The 15,689-nt window shown below is 35.6% G+C and overlaps 3 protein-coding genes across 7 annotated transcripts; 1 reads left to right on the forward strand and 2 right to left on the reverse strand.

Moving 5' to 3' along the window:
* Positions 1-328: 328 nt before the first annotated feature.
* Positions 329-3,997, reverse strand: LOC106335180 (receptor-like serine/threonine-protein kinase SD1-6). Of its 5 annotated transcripts, none has more exons than XM_013773626.1 (7): positions 2,652-3,921; positions 1,964-2,098; positions 1,682-1,875; positions 1,385-1,595; positions 1,074-1,311; positions 809-959; positions 365-730 (listed from the first exon to the last, which is right to left on the reverse strand). In XM_013773626.1, exons 1-7 carry the CDS (start codon positions 3,919-3,921, stop codon positions 404-406), a joined length of 2,526 nt encoding a protein of 841 aa, XP_013629080.1. In that variant the 3' UTR covers positions 365-403. The 5 variants fall into 5 exon arrangements, with proteins under 5 accessions (XP_013629084.1, XP_013629080.1, XP_013629082.1 ...); XM_013773628.1 differs by lacking the exon at positions 365-730 and having other exon boundaries at positions 784-959; positions 1,074-1,150; positions 1,258-1,311; positions 2,652-3,997; XM_013773627.1 differs by lacking the exon at positions 365-730 and having other exon boundaries at positions 1,074-1,127; positions 1,258-1,311; positions 2,652-3,997.
* Positions 3,998-6,143: 2,146 nt separating this feature from the next.
* On the reverse strand, positions 6,144-9,314 carry LOC106335182 (serine/threonine-protein phosphatase PP2A-4 catalytic subunit). The gene is made up of 11 exons (XM_013773631.1): positions 9,078-9,314; positions 8,590-8,646; positions 8,426-8,509; positions 8,262-8,333; positions 8,120-8,191; positions 7,889-7,929; positions 7,515-7,581; positions 7,001-7,192; positions 6,831-6,920; positions 6,625-6,732; positions 6,144-6,538 (listed from the first exon to the last, which is right to left on the reverse strand). Exons 1-11 carry the CDS (start codon positions 9,168-9,170, stop codon positions 6,473-6,475), a joined length of 942 nt encoding a protein of 313 aa, XP_013629085.1. The 5' UTR covers positions 9,171-9,314; the 3' UTR covers positions 6,144-6,472.
* Positions 9,315-13,159: 3,845 nt separating this feature from the next.
* Positions 13,160-15,245, forward strand: LOC106329935 (protein TPX2-like). The gene is made up of 10 exons (XM_013768532.1): positions 13,160-13,228; positions 13,296-13,376; positions 13,486-13,641; positions 13,720-13,851; positions 13,934-14,014; positions 14,102-14,388; positions 14,470-14,578; positions 14,667-14,726; positions 14,813-14,907; positions 14,979-15,245. The coding sequence occupies exons 1-10, from the start codon at positions 13,160-13,162 to the stop codon at positions 15,103-15,105; spliced, it is 1,197 nt and encodes a 398-aa protein (XP_013623986.1). The 3' UTR covers positions 15,106-15,245.
* Positions 15,246-15,689: the final 444 nt, after the last annotated feature.

The following is a 15,689-nucleotide window of genomic DNA, read 5'->3' on the forward strand; positions in this document are numbered from 1 at the left end:
GCCAACTCACTATCTATAATTTTTTCCGATGGCTTTCAGTTGGCAGCATGCCTGTAACAAAAAAAAAAAAACACGTCTACTCCGTATCCAACAAATAACTAATGTAAGTTTCCCAGTAACATCGACATCTGAAAATTACCTAACTATTTTAAACTAAAAGTGCATATTGCTGTTTTATATAAGCCTATCATGTAAATTTATGCTTTGGTCTTCGTCTCGATAGTTATTTTAGTAGTTTTCGATTTAAATCCAAATTCTACAAACTATGTAGTGAATCTTCGTCTAAATTAGTAAATTCAAAGTTTAAAGAGCATGGTATCGAATCATGTAGTAAAACTTTGCTATTCATACTTGCATCGAAAATAACATGCATATAAACATAGTGAGTGGGTAATGCTCAAAACTATCGAGCGTCAATGACCGAGAGTGTTACTTGGTTCACTGTACATTCATCGTTGCCCTGTGTACTTGACGACGAATCAATCTCAAGAGGATTTCTCCCAACGCAAAAACCCGGCCGTTTAGGGTCAGGAATAGCCATAGTTTCGCTTCCAATCATCACCATTACTGAAGCCATCACTGGCCTGTCTTCAGCACGTTCTTGAACACACAAGAGACCAATTTGTATGCATCTTAAGATTTCATGTGCCTGGCACGTTGACGATGAAGAATCTATGATGATCGGGTCTAGGATCTCTAGCCATTTTCCTTCCTTCCATTTCCTCCACACCTGTGCATAAAAGATGAAATGTTTTTTTTTTAGTGTAATCATCAGAACTATATCGATTTCAAGTTGTTCTTATCTTACAAAGGCGAGGAGATTAAGGTCATGGTTTGAGTTGTAGAATCCGTTATTTTTCTTGCCACTTATAATCTCGAGGAGCAAAACCCCAAAGCTGAAAACATCCGACTTCATCGAGAATATCCCGTCCATTGCATATTCTGGAGACATGTAACCGCTGCATAACAAAGATTTAACTCATATGTCTTCTTTCGAACTGAGATTAAAGACAAAAAGCTCATATATATATATATATATATATAATTTATTGTTTTGGAAAATGATTGCTTACTAAGTTCCTACCACCTTCCTCGTATTAGCTTCAGCATCATCCCTTCCAAAGATCCTGGCCATTCCGAAATCCGAGATCTTCGGAGTCATATTTTTATCAAGCAACACATTACTTGCTTTCAAGTCTCTATGGATAATCATAAAACGTGAATCTCGGTGAAGATATACAAGTCCTCTAGCAATACCATTGGTAATATCAAATCTCATTTGCCAATTTAAGTTAGAGCGTCGGGTTATGTCTACAAATCAAACCAAAACCAAAAAACGTGTTATCTTGTTTAGAATAGAAGCTGTTTAATTTGAGTCACTAACCAAAGATATGAGAATCAAGGCTTAGATTCTCCAAGTACTCATAGATCAACATCTTCTCCCCCTTATCGATGCAACAACCAATAAGTCGGACAAGGTTTATGTGCTGAAGCCTCGCAATTAGTTTAACCTCGTTCTTGAATTCATCAGTCCCTTGTAAAGACATTTTGGATAGTCTTTTTACCGCAATTTCTTTCCCATCAAGTAACCTTCCCTATTAGGTCCATACATTTAATTAATACAATGAAACCCTTGTGCGGTGATAGATTTTCAGTAAGTTCTGAAACACTTTTTTTTTACCTTGTAAACAGTACCGAAACCACCTCTTCCAAGCTTGTTGGCGTTAGAAAAATTGTTTGTTGCCAAGGCAACAACTTCAAACTCCATCAATGAAAGCTCTAGATCATCATCAGTTTTGTTTTCTCTGGATATGTAGCGCCTGCTTGTTATTGCCAGTTCATTCATCAGTGAATCTTCGATTCTCCCTTCATCAACTGTTTCATCCAGACAGCAAAATCAACACATATTGAATTTCGAAATTATATTGACAAAACTAAAGGAAAATAAAATTTATTGATTTACCAATAGGTGTTTGAATTGCTATTGATCGCTTCTGCTTCTTTTTCCAAAACCGGAAGATAATGAAACATAAAAGAAGAAAAATGGTCACTCCAATACTCAAAGCTATGATTTTTCCCCTCTTGCCTCTCTTGTCCACTGTTACAAAAAAAGCAAGGGAATATATTTTCTTCTAAGTAATAATGAAAAAAAAAAGCCCCACCAGTGTAAACTTGATATTCTATGACTAAACATTATATGAAAAAACAACCAGAATATAATTGTCATGGACTGTTGCATTGTATCCAAGAAAATGGTAAAACCTAAACATAACTTCGTAAACAATACTAATCTTGGTCGGTTTGCTCTTCCCTGTCAGTAATATAAGCGCTGCACAAAACCTACGCTGCATTTGGAAGTTGGAACCAATCAGCAACAAGCTGTTGATCTAGTGGTAAATGAGTGTCTAGTAGGCACTACGCCACTCAGATTCAATTTTTGTTAGAATGGACTATTTACATTGTGCCGGTTCCCGGAAAATAAGAGGTAAAACCATTTTTTTTTAAAGTTGGAACCTATCTTTGGTCCCTTCGTGAGAGTATTCACAAACTCCATACGACTTAGGCTCATAAACTTTTCATACGACTTTGGCTCATAAACTTTTAATCAAAAAAAAAAAACTTAAAAAAAATGCGAAGGACAAAGAACTAACCGAGATCAGCAGCGGCTAGTCTGACGTAGAGATCCTGACCTCCATTAGGAAAGTTTCGGATATCGAAAATATCACCCTTCCAAATCACACAACCTGATCCTCCGTTACGAATATCCATATTAGCGAACGCCGTGCAGTTACAATCCTTCAAACACCTCTCTTCACATTCTTTCAACCCAACCCCACTGTCCACAACTGTCACCGTAGTATCCGGCAACTTCATCTTCTTCAACCGCACAAAACCATCTTTACCGCCACAGCTCAGCCTCGTCTTCCTCGCGCAACCAGCTGTTTGGTTATTCCTCGTCTCAAACCCTTGGATACAGTTACAAACCGGCGAAGTGTTCAAATCGCAGTAACCGTAATCACCACACTCTCTGTAGTCATCGCATAGGTCCCTTGGTAAATACCACAACTGTCTCCAACTCTGTTCCGTCTCGATCCAAGTGAACCGCTGTAATAACCCCGCGGAGCTTAGGATGACTCTCGAGTAAACGTCAGGTTTGGTGATTCGGTACGAGTAAGTCACCTGTTCGTTATCCGCTGTGAAATTGAAACCTAAGTAATCGATCGGTTTCATGTCGAGTACGTCACTTCCGAACCGGTTCCCACTCCACGGACCACTCCTGTAGATTATCTCGTCTCTGTTCCATGCGTAAAACTCAGGGAATCCTCTGGTGGTTTCTAGTTTCGTCGAGAAGTCTCCGCTCGACGGATCATCTGGGTTTCTCCATGATCTCAAGTGTCTGTTCAATCCGGTTTTGCGATCCCAACCCAACTTCATCTCCGGGAGTAGAGTATCCGTCAGAAAATCGAAACTCTGCCACAAGAACACATCCTGATCGCTATTGTTCAAGTGTCTGAGCACGAAGTTACCGTTATCGAGGAGCTCCGCAACCAGTGGAGATCCCGCGTCTCCTCTGGTCCGATTGGTTGACCAAACAGATGTTCCGGATTGGTCAAACATGACGAGGTTGTTGTCGGAGATTCTGAGAGTTCCGTTGGAGTTAGAGAGAGGGTTGTCTCTGTTCGCAACCCACACGTAAGTTCTCGTAGGGATCTTCTTGTACCAAATCCCGAGATACCAACGAGAGCTTGAGGGGAGATTGAAGAAACCAAGCTCGAAGGTTTCGCCAGAAGATACGATGGTTTTGTTGCTTCCGACAGTGAGAGATTCTGTGGACGACAGAGTGTTGGTAGAGATTGATAAAGCAGGTAACATAATTAAGACTAAAGTGTACAAACGATCGTAGTTTGACATACTTCTCATTTCTTTTTTCTTGAGAATTTTTATTTTTGGGGATGTCAAACATGTTTTGTGTTCTATGTTGAACGTTTTTCTCTTCGAATTATTACCAATATATATATATATATATATATATAATATCCTTTCGGGCGGCTTCATTAATTCTGGGTCTTCTTGTTGGCATCTTTTAAATATCTATTGTTCTATAGAATTGACCTAGCAAATGATAAGGACGTTTCTGTTTTTTTCTTTCACTCGTTTTCTATATACTAGTTGTTTCACAATTATTTATCAGTTTTTTTGTTATTTTGTAATTTTCTAAATAAACAACTATTCGTTTACTCCCAAAAGAAAGTCAACCCTTTGCGTGTGTAGCGTGTCATATACGAGATGCATATATATAAGTAGGAGAGGGTCAATTTGGTTACTAATAGCAAAAAAGAAAAGATTTTGGAATTAGTAACATGATAAAAAAATATGTGATATTTGTACATAAACTATAATATCATACAATTTACTGAGAACACGCTTAAATAAAAACGTTATATTGATTAGCCAAAGTATACACATTAACGAATGTTAAATATTTGCGAATATATAATTCCTCCTCAAACTTCTCAATATAAAGAATGGAAGTCCCTTCTTAATTACTCATACCTTAAACTTTCACAAGTCTAGTTGTATTATTTTTCTCTTCACTTCTCTATTGTTTTGTGTTATATTGCCATTGATTCGTTATTGTTTTATTTACCACCATATTTTTATCAATATAGTTTTTTTTTCTATTATCTGTATAATACTTTTAGTATACTAATATATTTGTTATCTCCATTTTCATGTAGATGGATATTAACCACATGGAAGGTCAAACAAGTCAGAAGGCAATGAGCAAGTTTGAGTATTATTACTACTAGAATGGTGTATGAAAAATTTGATGGGAAGAGATTATATTTGATATATTTGAAGTTGGATAATTATCTAAGCGAAGATAAACTAGTAAATCATGTTGGAAGTACTGATGTCTTCATTTTAGCAATTGTTAAGGTCTGGATCCATGATATGATTATATGAGTAAATGAGTGATATATTAGGTCGATTTGTGGACTTTTTTTTTGTTTTATATTGACAGGTTCAAAATATTTGTGGATATTTTTTGTTTGTTTTTGTTTGTTATTTCCTTTTTCCTTTTACCAGAGTATCAGAGACCAATTATGCCTCCTCCAATATTTTCAATAACTGAACCTAGACCCTAGGGTGAACAACCAATATGATTGAGTTATTTCATATTCGATATCTTTCAAAAAGGAAACAAAATATAGTCAAATTATATTATGTTTTTAAAATAAAAAAGTAAAAAAAAAATAGTAGTAATTACAAAAAAAAAATATTTTTAACGTCGTCAGCAAAATACTAAACCTTAAATTCTAATCCATAAACCCTAAACCCTTGGATAAATTCTAAACAAAAAACACTAAAACACTAAACCATAAACCTTAAATCTTAAACCCTAAACCCTTGAGTGTTTTAGTGTTTAGTGTTTTTGATTTAGAATTTAAGATTTATCCAAAGGATTTAGGGTTTAGGGATTACGATTTTGGATTTAATGTTTGCTGACGATGTTAAAAATATAATTTTTAAAAATTTTTATTTTTTGTAATTATTACTATTTTTTTATTTATTTTGTTTTACCTTTTTATTTTAAAAATATAATATAATTTGATAATATTTTTTTTTTTTTTTTAAAAGATATCAAATATGAAATAGCATAATCCTATTCGTCGGCGAATATCTGATGGATGCATCGTGCCGTGCCGAAATATGTATATCTCTAACAAATATATTATTAGGGCTTCTATGTCATCCACCCATATTTATAAGGTAACACCTAAATGTTGTCTACAACCACTACTTTATTTTCTAATTTAATAAAAACATTCATTTTCGCAGAAAAACTAGCATTTTTGTTTACCAATAACTTTAGAACAAAAAAGATCTAATAACTTTTTTTTTTTTGAGAAAAAGGATCCAATAACTTCTTTTTTGGTCAAAAAAGATTCAATAACTTAACAGTGCAAATTTGTTTTCATTTTGGCACGCGTTGGAGACGAGTCCGAGATAGAGTCATTTTATGCATGCTTGTTAAGTTTGAGGGTCACTCTCAATCAGTTTATCATGTACACTTTCGGTTAGACGCATGTTTATGAGTTCCAATGAAAAAGGCTTCTTTGGATTTGTAAACTAAAAAATAGTGAAATCTCCAAAAGAATTATACGAAACAAAAAGATCTCTTTAACATGAAAAAACACATTCTGATTCACAGAAAAAAAAAGAAATAAGCTAATAACATCAATCAAACAATGTGTATGATGGGGTACTGTCGAGTCAGTCCATTGACCTCTCTTTTTTTTTTCTTGGTTAAGAGGAAGATAAGAGAGGACCTTCTTCGCCTACAATACACACTATATTCTGGTGGTGGGACTAAGTTGGAACTTAAAACACATTTCTTGAGTTACCAACCAACTGTGACCTTTTCAGTTGTGGAGGCAGCTGCTGAGATGATTCTGTGTCTAGGTGATCAGAGGAAATAATCTGGTGTTCTTCTAGTAACGTCTGGTTCTCCTCTCCTCGGTGCTGGTTCAAACTGCACACAATTTTTTACTTTAGTTAGTTTTTTCCTTCTACACTAATTTCGTTAGCAGAAAAGACATCTGGGTTTTGAGGCAAGACCTGAATGAAGCTGTGGTTCCTGCAGTCATCAACCTCAAGAATCGAAGCCATGTTCCCACAACGGTAACAGTAGTTTGGTGCACTGAAGATAGTTACCACCTTTTGCTCCTGTACACGGGAAAAAAATATTATAGTGAGCAAAGATCTTAAGCCTCGCAAACCATGGACGGAAGGAATATCGAAGGGTTGAGTTAAATTATTATTACATGAGCCCAGTTGTATCCATCCATAACCAGCTGATGAGCTCGGGCAATCAGCTTTAAGCTGTTTGAGTGATTGAACTGTTCAGATATGTCCTATGGTAACAAAATGAAAAAGACAATAGTAAATTAGGCACTTGGTTTAAAAGGAGAGAGTCAGAGAGATTTGTAATTACCTGGCCAAATGTATATCCGGCACCACGAGGAGAGATGCCCCAACCACAACGGTCATCAGGGTCAGACCATAATAAGTCACACATCGGCCCTTCATGGGGAACTTCTTGAACTCGATCAAAGTTCCTTATGTTGTCAAGTGTCTCGATAGATGGAGACAATCCACCATGAAGGCAAAATATTTCTGACTCAACCTGCAATAGAATAACATGTGACGATTTGATATCTAAAGAATGTATTGAAAACACCATTTTAGTTAGATAAGTCATACGTGTAATCTTCCATACATAAGATCTTCCGTACTTTGGATTTTCAAAATACTAACGTCTTGCAATAGATGTGACACTAGCAAAATAAATATAACGACAAAATAGAAAATCAATCTTCAGTTCAAAAGAACATTGCTAGTACAAGACAAAGGATCAGTCTATATTAAAAGAATCTAGGACTTAATACTAATATGAACACCAAGGTCATTAAAGAGGAAGAAAAGTGTGAAACATGATAGGCACTAACCAAGGCTGTCAGTGGGAAATAATCGAAGAGGTCTGTAAAGATTTTCCAAACATTTGCGTTGCCGTACCTGCAAGGAAAGCACCATTGGCTAAATAAATGGCAAAATCTACAACCCAAATTAATAAGCTTCAACTTGGATGTGCAAGATAATAAGTATAAGAGTGTTATAAGCGAGTAATCACAAGCTTAAAGGATTAATAGAAACAGCTAGGTGAGGGAGGAAATAAAAATGTAAGACGGTTTTGACATACTACCACACCAATACACATGTAGCAACCGCAAAAATAAGGACGAGAGCAATGCGAATGATGATACAAATTACTTGCATGCAACTAACAGCAGCTAGAGAAGAAGGATTTCTGCAGAGGACTCACTTTCGCAGACATTCATCATAAAATCCATAAACCTGAGTGATCTGCCAGACATAAGAAAAAAGAAGGAAAGCATGCGTCAGATAAGAAAGTAGAATGGCAGAAAGTAGTAATCACCAAACTAATGAGTACAAATGTCTGTTGAAGAGAACAAGAATATTTTATGAGAAACATTTGTGCCAACAACAAAAGTGGAAAAAGGTGTGGAGAGACGATAATAAAGTATAACTCTACCTGACGACTTTCATGGTTTCCTCTAAGAATGGTGATTCGCTGAGGGTATCGCAACTTCAAGGCGACTAACAGCTGTAAAAAGAAGAAAGAGTATCAACATGCTTCATATTCCGACCCAAAAAAAAAAAGAAGTCGTCAGTACCGTAACAGTTTCAACAGAATAATAACCACGGTCAACATAATCTCCCATAAACAGGTAATTGGTATCAGGGCACTGCAAAAGAGACGAAAAACGAAACTTATAGAGCTAATACAAAAAAAGCACCAGATCCAAAATACACGAAAAGGGTAATTAAGAGATGTTACCATTCCCCCAATACGGAAAAGTTCTGCAAGATCATGGAACTGTCCATGAATATCACCGCAGATTGTCACAGGGCTTTTCACAGGCTACATTGCAAGAAAAAGTTGAAAGAGTGAATTCATGTGTAATGCCACAGTCTACGACATTGAAAATACAATCACCAAACCTGAACGTTGCTTTCATCCATTAAGATCTCCTTGGCTTTCTCGCATAATGATCTAACCTAAAGGAAACAAAAACAAGGTAGCATATGATATTCATGACTTGGATATGTATACTTAGAGAAATCTACTTGGCACACAGAGCAAACAGGGAAAATCAATCGCAAAAAAAAAGGTCAGGTATGATGCAAAGTAATCAAAAACCTTATCATCTACATCAAATAACCAGCTCCATAGCAAGAAGTGTCAACGCAGTCAGCAGAACCCACATTACCAGGCACATAAAAATACAAGCTTTAGCCAAACTCATTATCAAACTAACCCCATACGTCAAGATCTAACATTTTCCGAAAGTGTCTCGAGAATATCCCAAATTAAATCCGATAAAAAAGCTCTAACAGATCCAATCATTCGATACAACCCGAGTCCAAGTAGAAGAAAATGTCAAAGGGCAAAGGAAGAGCTTATCATCTACGGAGAGAGTGGCGGGCACCTGTTGCTCGGAGAGGGGCTTGCACTGCATGAGCTGGGAGATCTGCTCATCGAGATCAATGGTTGCGTCCGTCGGTATCGAATTCGCGCCCATTCTCGTTACTCCGTCGTCTTCGTCCGATCTGGGACCAGGACTAGGTTTCCAAATTAGAAGAGAATCTCTAACCCTAAATTGGATTGAATCTGCGTATTCTTCGCTTTTTCCCTCTCTCTCTCTCGCGCAGTGAAGAAGAGAAGAAGAGATGGCGCGTGAAAAGAGAAGCGAGTGGTTTGTAGCTTTCGAGCTGTATTCTTGGATTTTACCATAATACCCCGGCTTTATTAAAATCGGCACCGGTACGGGTAGGAGAGGAAATCATATAACCGGGTTTGTTTTCCGCATCATCCGGTTTAATAAAACCGGTTCGAGCTTATTTAACTGATCTTAGGGGCAGTTCGTTTCTTTACCGCCAGTAGAGAACGACTCGACTCCCATGTTGTAGAGAAGAGAAGATCGTCAGCTGATATCGAAACTGATGATGTGGACACGCTCTAGCTATGGCTTCTTATTTCCATAAGATCGAAACGAATGGGAACGGCTCTAAAGATCAGCGTCAGAAGGTGGAAAGAGAGAGAGTTAAGGACAATGCTTTTGTTGGTGGATCTGTGAAGATCGATTTGATTGATGATACTGCGTTGCTCAATGTTGTTCCTTTCTGCAAAAAAAAAGGTGAAGATCGTCCTAATTAAGAGACCTGGAACTTCACACAATGATAAGAAAACTGTGGAGTGACATGTATGCTAGGCTCCTACCTGAGATGGTGACTGAGTACAGAGGTCTAGTTAGCTTGACGAATCAGAAGACTTCAGAGTTCCAATCTGAGGGAGAGTGGCATCGGTATATTCTCGGTAACCCTTTACTTACTTTGCTTTTATCTTATCTGCTGCTTTTTTGTTTTGTTTTTGCCTGTTGTTGGTTGAACATGTTGAGCAAAACTTTAGGTCTTAGAAAAATATGTCACTCCAGTTTTTGATTATATACCTCAGTGTCACCTTAAGAACCTATACTCAAATGGGTCATCACAGACAAATCCAGTCAGGTTAAGTGTCAGTGAGTACTCTTTCAGCAGTGGTTATTACCAAAGTATATCTATTTAAACCGCTTCAATGTGTTTGGTTCTCTCTAGCCATTTTGATGTATGTTCTCATTTATCAGTTTTCTCCTCCGTTCCTTCCAGAAATATGTCGTTTTGACACGGTCCTTTTCTTTTCTTTTTTTTTTTTCTTTTCTACAGGTCCCATATAAGCTCTACCAACGTATGAATATCTTTGTACATTGAGCAGTGACCTGAAGAAATCTGTTAAAGTCCTTCTTTGTTCACCAATTTTCTCCTTTCTAAGACACAATACAAGTTCGCTCAACGTGCTCATTATCTTGGTATCTTAGTTATAGGCTAAACGTTGCTGATTTCTTGGGTTTAAAACAGCTTCAAACTCACAACGAAACCTCTCTCTCTTAGTTGTAAGCTAAACATTTCGTTGAGAAATTTTTTATGTTATGAGACTAGAGATATCTTTGAAACTTCTTTGGTTGTTTGTTTGCACTGTTCATATAGCTGCTGGCGCATTTACTTTTATACTCTCTTAGTATACAAACCTGAATCACGATCTACACTCAGCATGTTGAGCTTGAATTCACAAATGTAAAGCACATAAACTATAATAAGTTAACTGAAAAACTTCAGTACATACAACAAAACATGAGTTTCATTTTCAGGATGAACATATGCTATTTTATTTGATGTCATAAATTTTGATATTCCATGAAACTGATACTAATTGAAATTTCTTTTGAATTAGTTTGATCCATAGAGGATTCTTCACCATAATTATTTCAAGTGATTTGAATAAGTTTTCTTTCTTGTTTCGCCATTCTTTTCTTATTTTTCTCGTCTTGTTTTCATTAAGATATTTTTTAAGTTTTAAAATTTGAACAGAAGCACTATTGGTAACTAATTGTTTCAAACGAATATTTATGGTTACTCCTTCACAATGTACCTTTCATATTTATTGCTTTTTATATATTTTAATAGTTTTTATTGGTGAATGAACTTATACCAATTGTATTCTTAATTCAATTTTGTGTGTCAGTTCTCTTTCCATTTTTGATATGTATCTCAAAGTTGTAGGCAAAATGTTTAGATACTTGAAACATATGTTGAAAAAAAATCAGATAAAGTGAACAAAATTGTTTGATTGTGATTGTTTTTGAGCTTGAACTGCCATGAGTTTTGATCAGATCATTTTTGAATTTGGATGCATCGACCATTTATCATATGTTCACTATCAAACAACTATATGGTTTTTGTATTCCTTTATCTTGATCCGATTTAGGTATAGGGGTGGAGAACAAATCTAATCGATTGTTGTTATAAGGGCCGGGAAGATAAAAATATGATCTAATGTGATTTTTTTTTTGAAAAGTTGACATTCACTAGCCATGAAGATTGTTGATGAAATCAGGTTTAATCAATGTGGAAATCCAACTTTAAATCCATGCAGTCATAATCCAATTCAGTATTAAATAGCATTTTCAAAATATTTGATTCAATACACATCAAACATCTATTATCAAAATCATTACAAGTATTTGGCTTCATACATTCTTTTTATTTTGATATGTATGTGAAAAAATTTGGTTAGATGTACAATAGTTGTTCAAGTCAAGATTGTATCACTTTTAACAGCAAAATGTAGAAATTTTGGTACTTTATGTTAGTCTAGAAAGAATAGTAGAAACTATATTTTTGAAAAAAAGAACATGTTTAACTTTTAAGATAAAACATTTTAAAAATATCATGAGTTTACATTTCAGGATAAAACATATGCTATTTTGTTTAATATTATAAATTTTGATTTTTCATAAAACACATACAAAATGAAAATCATTTTGAATTAATTTGAATCATATAGGATTCTTCAACATAATAGGATGATAATTATTTTAAATATTTATTGGTTAAATTTTCTTTTTACTTGTATTACTTCACTCTTTTTTTTTTGATTCTTTCATATATATTTTTTGTCTTGCATTAATTCTTTTAAGAATAAATGAAATTTCCTTAATTTTCAAAATGCAATAAAACTACCATTGCTTACTAACTGTTTGAAGCGCAATACTTATGGTTTCTCCTTTTGGATTCATCTTTTATATTTTACTACTTTGTATTTGTTACTTTTTATATTTTTTATCAATGAATGATCTCATACCACTTTTTTATTTATTAATTAACTTTTATATGTGATATATCAATTTTTTATCTATAATAATAAAACAAGTGATATACCACCATTAGTCAAGAAGCTAAGACAAGAATGAAATAGATCAAAATTATTACATTAACTAACGAGAAGAACCAGAATGTCAATGATAATAAAACAAATAGAGACAATACAAAAAGGCAGATAAAATGCCAGCAACTGCTCTATGAACATCGTGTATAAGTTGGCATAATGGACATTGTACACTCCGTCAACGTCTACAAATTTATATATGCTGGCGGCTTTGGAAGATTTACAATCTGTCAAGTTCGATACAGTAAAGAGTTAATATACATTTCATTTACAACATTCCCTATATAGTAAAGGAGAAACACTTTTAAAACTTACTTTAAATGTTTATTGGTAAGGTGTCTGATGTAACATCACTAGAAGCTTTTATTTTGCAAAAAGCTGAGGTGTCACGCAGAGAACGTTTTTCACCAAAATTGTGACTTTAATGCAAACAAAGACTTCCCTTTTAAAGAATGCGCTGTTGAAATTTTTTTTGCAGCAATAACACGTTTACGTGATACGGGTGAGACTTATCAAAACTTTATGTATGGAACGTTAATCAAAAGACAAAATAAAACAATGAAGTGTCACAAAAGAGAATATCTATAACTAAGATGCAGTGGCATAACTAAAAAGGATCGGTATGTTTCGTGTATCTACTACTATGGACAAAAGTTACAAGGTTAGGAGTCTTTAAAGAGAGAGAATGACAATATTCTTTTATTTATTGCAAAAAAAAGATGAGCAGTTCACATTTAACGTTGGTCAGCCATGTTTAATTTAAGTAAGGCAAGTTACTTAGCGCCACAAAGAAGCACACCACATCTACCAGAGTTTCAGGTAGAGACACCTTAGAAGAGGCTATCAATCATTTTACCAGAGGCTAATTCATATCTTACCATTCCAGGAGTTTCATCTTGAGACAATGGCTAGGGCGAACCAACATGCAGAGACATCTTCAATAGCTTCAACACAAGTGTCTAAGCAGGTATGGGACTTCTTCTTTGCCTACATAAATGTTGTATGTGTATATGCATATCACACTTGGTTACTTCGTTTAATGCCATCTGATATGCATCTGTATTCCTTGCAACCAGCATAATGATTGGAAGCCTCACCTTACTGCACCAAAGCCCCCTGTACTCCAAACAATGCTAAGAGCTCGTCCTACTAAAGCAAAAACTACTGCAGAACTTGAGCAAGAGGAACTCGACAAGGCACCAAAGTTCAAAGCAAAACCTTTGAACAAAAAGGTATTACTACTCAAAGAGGTGTAGATTATTATGTCTACTTCGTATATAACTAACTTGGAAACGAATAAACCCATGCAGATATTTGAAAGCAAAGGAGAGATGGGCATATTTTGTAACACCAAGAAGCACATAACCATACCTCAAGAGTTCCACTTTGCTACAGATGAGAGGATATCCAAACCAAACTCTGTCTTAGATGCATTTGACAAGGTATATTTTTCAACTAACAGAACAGGTCTTAATAATGCAAGTGGTATATTCCATGTTTGACACAACTTTCTTCTTGTGTCAGCTCTCATTGACCTCTGAATCTTGCCATGAAAAGCCTCTACCAAGGATCACTGCTCCAAACCCCTTCAATCTAAGGACAGAAGTATGTATTTTTTACCCACTAGCAACTTCTTTGACTGACCACCAATTTTTTACTGACAGTTCTTTTAATTACTTTGTGGCACTCCAGGAACGAGGCGCTGAGAAAGAGAAGAAGTTTGTAATGGAAGTCACAGAGAAACTGATAGGAGATGAGAGGGCAAGAGTTCCAAAAGCAACCCCATATCCTTACACAACCGACTATCCCGTGGTACCACCAAAACCAGAACCTAAGCAATGCACAAAGCCAGACCCGTTCCAGTTAGAGAGTCTTGTGAGGCACGAAGATGAAATGAGAAGAGAAATGGAAGAGAGGATGAGAATGGAGAGAGAAGAAGCTCAGAAGAGGCTCTTCAAAGCACAACCAGTTATAAAAGAGTAAGTAACCAACCTACTGCTGCCCCTTTTGTCCAGGAGCTTTATCAATGTTTTCAAAAAGCTAACTATAGATGAACACAGGGATCCAATCCCGGTTCCAGAGAAAGTACGTAAGCCACTCACAGAGATTCAGGCGTTCGATCTCCATGTAGAGCATCGAGCTGTTGGGAGAGCAGACTTTGATCAGAAAGTAAGGTTTACAGTCACTTCAACAATAAAGAACATGCTTTACATAACATCTTGAACTGACAAATTATCAATTCAATTTGGAACACCAGGTCAAAGAGAAGGAGAATCAGTACAAGAGATACCGTGAAGAGAGTGAAGCTGCCAAAATGGTATGCAACAACACACTCTCAACTTGTTACATATATATCTCACTAAACTTTGCTGAAGTTTAACAATACTTGAAAACATCTATCAGGTGGAGGAAGAGAGGTATCTGAAGCAAATGAGAAAGACGATGGTTCCTCATGCCAGACCTGTGCCTAACTTCAACAAACCCTTCGTGCCTCAAAAGTAAGTTTCTTCAAAAAGAACTCTCTTGTTTTTTAGTAACCTTTTGCTTAAAATCTTCATGTCACTCACAGGTCCAACAAGGAGACAACCAAACCAAAATCTCCCAAGCTTAGAGTGATCAAAAGAACCGAGAGAAGAAAGATGACGGCTCGTCCAGTGTCTGCAGCTACCAGTGCTTCAGCTGGTCAGATGAGATAGTTTGTAGATGATGACGACGTGTTCATGAATGATTGAACCTGTTCCCTTTGTACATTTTGATCTATTCAGTACTAAATTTTCCTTTGTAATCTGTTCTTACTAACTAATATTGTAGAAGTAAGTAACTCTTCCTCTTATGTATCCTGATTCAAAATTATTTTTATCTTTTTAATGATATAAAAAGCTCTCTTCATCCTTGAGACCAACATAAAACAGGATAAACACTCTGAGAGAATGTTAAATGTTAGAGCATATCAGTTTAATTTTCATTCATGTACACATTGTTTGAATCACTTGCTCCAACCAACTTGTATTGGTTCTATTTGAATGAAATTGTTATGGGCCATTTTTTTTTCTCTTTTGAGTATTATTTTGGGCCTTTAAAAAAAATATCCGTATTTTTAAATGACAAAATCTAAAAATTATGTTTTCTGGTTTCAGAGTTTGCGTCAGCAACTTTTTACAGAGGAAAAAACCCATTTAACCAACGGTTGAAACTACTTTGTGAAATAAAACGGATGGTCGAGATTGATGACTCAACATTTATTATTATTATTGCTTTTGACCTAGATTGTGACGCCGTT

The sequence above is a fragment of the Brassica oleracea genome, chromosome C3 (genome assembly GCF_000695525.1).
Source record: "Brassica oleracea var. oleracea cultivar TO1000 chromosome C3, BOL, whole genome shotgun sequence".
In the NCBI taxonomy this organism is placed as follows: Eukaryota; Viridiplantae; Streptophyta; class Magnoliopsida; order Brassicales; family Brassicaceae; genus Brassica; species Brassica oleracea.

Bases quoted from the DNA above. Each gene is read 5' to 3' on its own strand.
- LOC106329935 (XM_013768532.1), top strand. From the start codon at position 13,160: ATGTTTAATTTAAGTAAGGCAAGTTACTTAGCGCCACAAAGAAGCACA. The intron at 13,229-13,295 runs GTAGAGACACCT...TTACCATTCCAG, and splicing joins CACATCTACCAGAGTTTCAG to GAGTTTCATCTTGAGACAAT. The intron at 13,377-13,485 runs GTATGGGACTTC...CCTTGCAACCAG, and splicing joins CAACACAAGTGTCTAAGCAG to CATAATGATTGGAAGCCTCA.
- LOC106335182 (XM_013773631.1), bottom strand. From the start codon at position 9,170: ATGGGCGCGAATTCGATACCGACGGACGCAACCATTGATCTCGATGAG. The intron at 8,510-8,589 runs GTTTGGTGATTG...CTTGCAATGTAG, and splicing joins TGGATGAAAGCAACGTTCAG to CCTGTGAAAAGCCCTGTGAC. The intron at 8,334-8,425 runs GTAACATCTCTT...TCTCTTTTGCAG, and splicing joins TTTTCCGTATTGGGGGAATG to TGCCCTGATACCAATTACCT.
- LOC106335180 (XM_013773626.1), bottom strand. From the start codon at position 3,921: ATGAGAAGTATGTCAAACTACGATCGTTTGTACACTTTAGTCTTAATT. The intron at 960-1,073 runs GTAAGCAATCAT...TTTGTTATGCAG, and splicing joins AGGAAGGTGGTAGGAACTTA to CGGTTACATGTCTCCAGAAT. The intron at 731-808 runs GTAAGATAAGAA...TTTTATGCACAG, and splicing joins ACCTTAATCTCCTCGCCTTT to GTGTGGAGGAAATGGAAGGA.